At 40.2% G+C, this 2,723-nt stretch overlaps 1 protein-coding gene across 1 annotated transcript in view; it reads right to left on the bottom strand.

Moving 5' to 3' along the window:
• The window catches only part of LOC109938812 (carotenoid-cleaving dioxygenase, mitochondrial), a 28,772-nt gene that overhangs the window by 1,822 nt on the left and 24,227 nt on the right, over positions 1-2,723 (bottom strand). The window contains exon 11 of the mRNA XM_020537141.2: positions 1,779-1,889. Within this exon, the coding sequence (XP_020392730.1) occupies positions 1,779-1,889 (111 nt within the window). The remainder of the gene's footprint in view (positions 1-1,778; positions 1,890-2,723) is intronic.

The following is a 2,723-nucleotide window of genomic DNA, read 5'->3' as shown; positions in this document are numbered from 1 at the left end:
CGGAGAGAAATCAGAGTTAACATTTTGGGTCCAGAACACTTCCTCACGACAACCATCAGTTGTGAAGAAGGGTCACTGATTCAAAACGTTAACTCTGATTTCTCTCCGCAGATGCTGCCAGCCCTGCTGTGCCTTTTCAGCAATTTCTGCTTTTGTTCCTGAACTTAATTCTTCTTCTGCCAAACTATTCTCTTTTTCTAATTTTAGTTAGGAAGGGCATTGAGAGATGCTGGGTGAAAAGTTGGTTAAAATCAGACACAGGGTTGAAAATATACTGGGAACTAGAGGCAAATGCAATGGGCATAGTTCTGACGAGCTGCAGATATCAATTGGAGACAGAGAGACAGTTTGATGATCTGATGTGGCCTAAATTGGGCCAGTTACCTCATTGATAGAGGCCTCATGTAGGTGAACCAGAGGGGTATGTGCATGGCAGCTCTGTGGGTTATAGGTCAAGGAGTACATTTTCCCCTCCCCTGGACTCCACGTGATGGCTAAAAAAAAAATCAAGATGAATTATTTTTTGGCGGTTGCTAGTTAGGCCACAGCCATCACTACAAGCTGCAAGTTGTGTTCTTGTGATTAATGCAGCTTACAGGGCTCAGGTGTTACGCCAATTCTTAACATAAACGAAAGCTCTTATGCTTGTTTCCAGGTTTTGTGCAAGATGTTGAATATTGCTCAAAGCCAGTTAGCTGTTAGACATATTTCAAAAATCTTTGGAATGCAAGCGATTTAGGGGAAAGTTGATGAATACCCAGATGGACTATATAACCCAAGTTTCTGCCAAAGTTCCAATATCCTCAGACAAGACCTTCCAAACCCACAAACACTTCCATCTAGAAGGACAAGGGCAGCAGATATATAGGAACACGACCACCTTCAAGTTCCCCTCCAAGCCTTCACCATCCTGACTTAGAAATATATTGCCGTTCCCTCTCTGTCGCTGGGTCAAAATCCTGGAATTCACTCCCTAATGGCATTGTGGGTCAATCCATGGCAGGTGGACTGCAACAGTTGAAGAAGGCAGCTCACCACCATCTTCTCAAGGGCAACTAGGGATGGACAAGAAATGCTGGCCATCCAGCAACACCCACATCCCACAAAAAAAAACCTCTGATTAGAGAAATTGGCAATATTAATTTTGAAACTGTACTCTCTAGTACTTGAACCTTTTACGTTGTGACATTTTTAACCTTGGTCAACTTTTTCAGTTCCATTGAGAAGACTGAGCATTTCATAAGAACAGGAGTGGGCCAGTCATCACTTTGCTCCTGTTCCCTTATTCCATTAGATCCAGGTTGATCATTGTTTCAATTCAGTTCCTCCATATCTCTCAGTGCCCTTTCCCAATGAAAATAAAAATGTATACTTTGGCCGAATAAACATTAAGTTCAGCTAGGTCACATGAAAAGTTATCGCCGGATAAAACCTTACCTTATAGTTTAAATATCTGAAAACCAAAATTCTTTTCTTGCTTGCCTGACTACTGTCTCTGGGACAACAGTATCCTTCCTACAATTAAGATCATTAGCTATACTACTTGTTCTTCTGGAATTTAGGCAAAATAGAATGTGTGCTCTCATAGGAGATTGTATATTATTATCAGAATATGTGGCCAGATGCTTTGTGGAGCCAAACATAGCAAATAGCTGTACTGTCTCTTGCTTTTTCCAGTACTGTTCAGAGGGACCAGGTTAAATAGTATTAATTTTAATTAGATGATCTTATGTTACTTAACAATACTCCTTCCAATTAAGAAGGATAATTCCAATTACCTGATTTGGTGAAACAATTACAGATAAGATAATTCCATCATCCTCATCTGCACTGTTGGGAGACGGCACAAAGACTGGCTCTGATGGATAGTACCCTTTTTCTTTCCAGGTCTGCGAAGAAGAAAAAGAAATAAAGACCAATTTACTGTAATACAGTGTTGCTGACATACAAAGTTGTCCCAAGACACTTCACATGGGCATAAGGAAAGATATTGGATGATGAATCAAAGAAAAGAATGACCTGTTTATTTAGCACATTTCACTATGTCAAGACATTGACAATTTTTTCAGAACCAATTACTTACAAAGTACAATTATTGTTTTAATATAGGAAAGCTTGGCTAAAGAGATAAGTTTTAAGGCGAGCTTGAAAATAGTAGATAACGGCAGAGAGGGATTGAAGAGGGAATTCCAGACCTTGACTACATGGGTTGTGAACAACAGTCACCAATGTAAGAAAATGTGGATCAGCAAGCGCTAGGAGATGGGCTAGTGGGAAAACACACAAAGAGGTTTGGATGACCTGAAAATTACAGAAGAATGGACTGTCAATCAGGAAAGTGATGGAATGTGAAATCTGAAAGTGACATCGGAATGGATGAGGATTTCAACATCAGATGGGCTCAGGAAAGAAGTAAAGTGAAATTTAAGTAGGAGTATTAACAATGGAGAGGTTGGTGGGAATTTCAGATATTTGAATGAAAGAAACAATTGCTCACCCAATAATGGATGTCAAACAAGTGGTCTGACAGCAAAAGTACAATGGTGGGATTGAAAGAGGTTCAGAGTAGTAGATAAAGAAATGGAGGTGACAATGGCAGATGCTTGATGGCAATCAAGATCAGAAGAGGAGCTATCAGCAGAGCTATCTGGTGACTACTGAAGAGGAACCAATGAACTGAAACCCAACTGAAAGCAAACTCTTCAGCTGGATAGGTCAGACAG

This window comes from Rhincodon typus, chromosome 32 (assembly GCF_021869965.1).
Source record: "Rhincodon typus isolate 14 chromosome 32, sRhiTyp1.1, whole genome shotgun sequence".
NCBI lineage: Eukaryota > Metazoa > Chordata > Chondrichthyes > Orectolobiformes > Rhincodontidae > Rhincodon > Rhincodon typus.
Note: the sequence above shows the minus strand (reverse complement) of the source record. Positions and strands in the feature narration are given on the sequence as shown.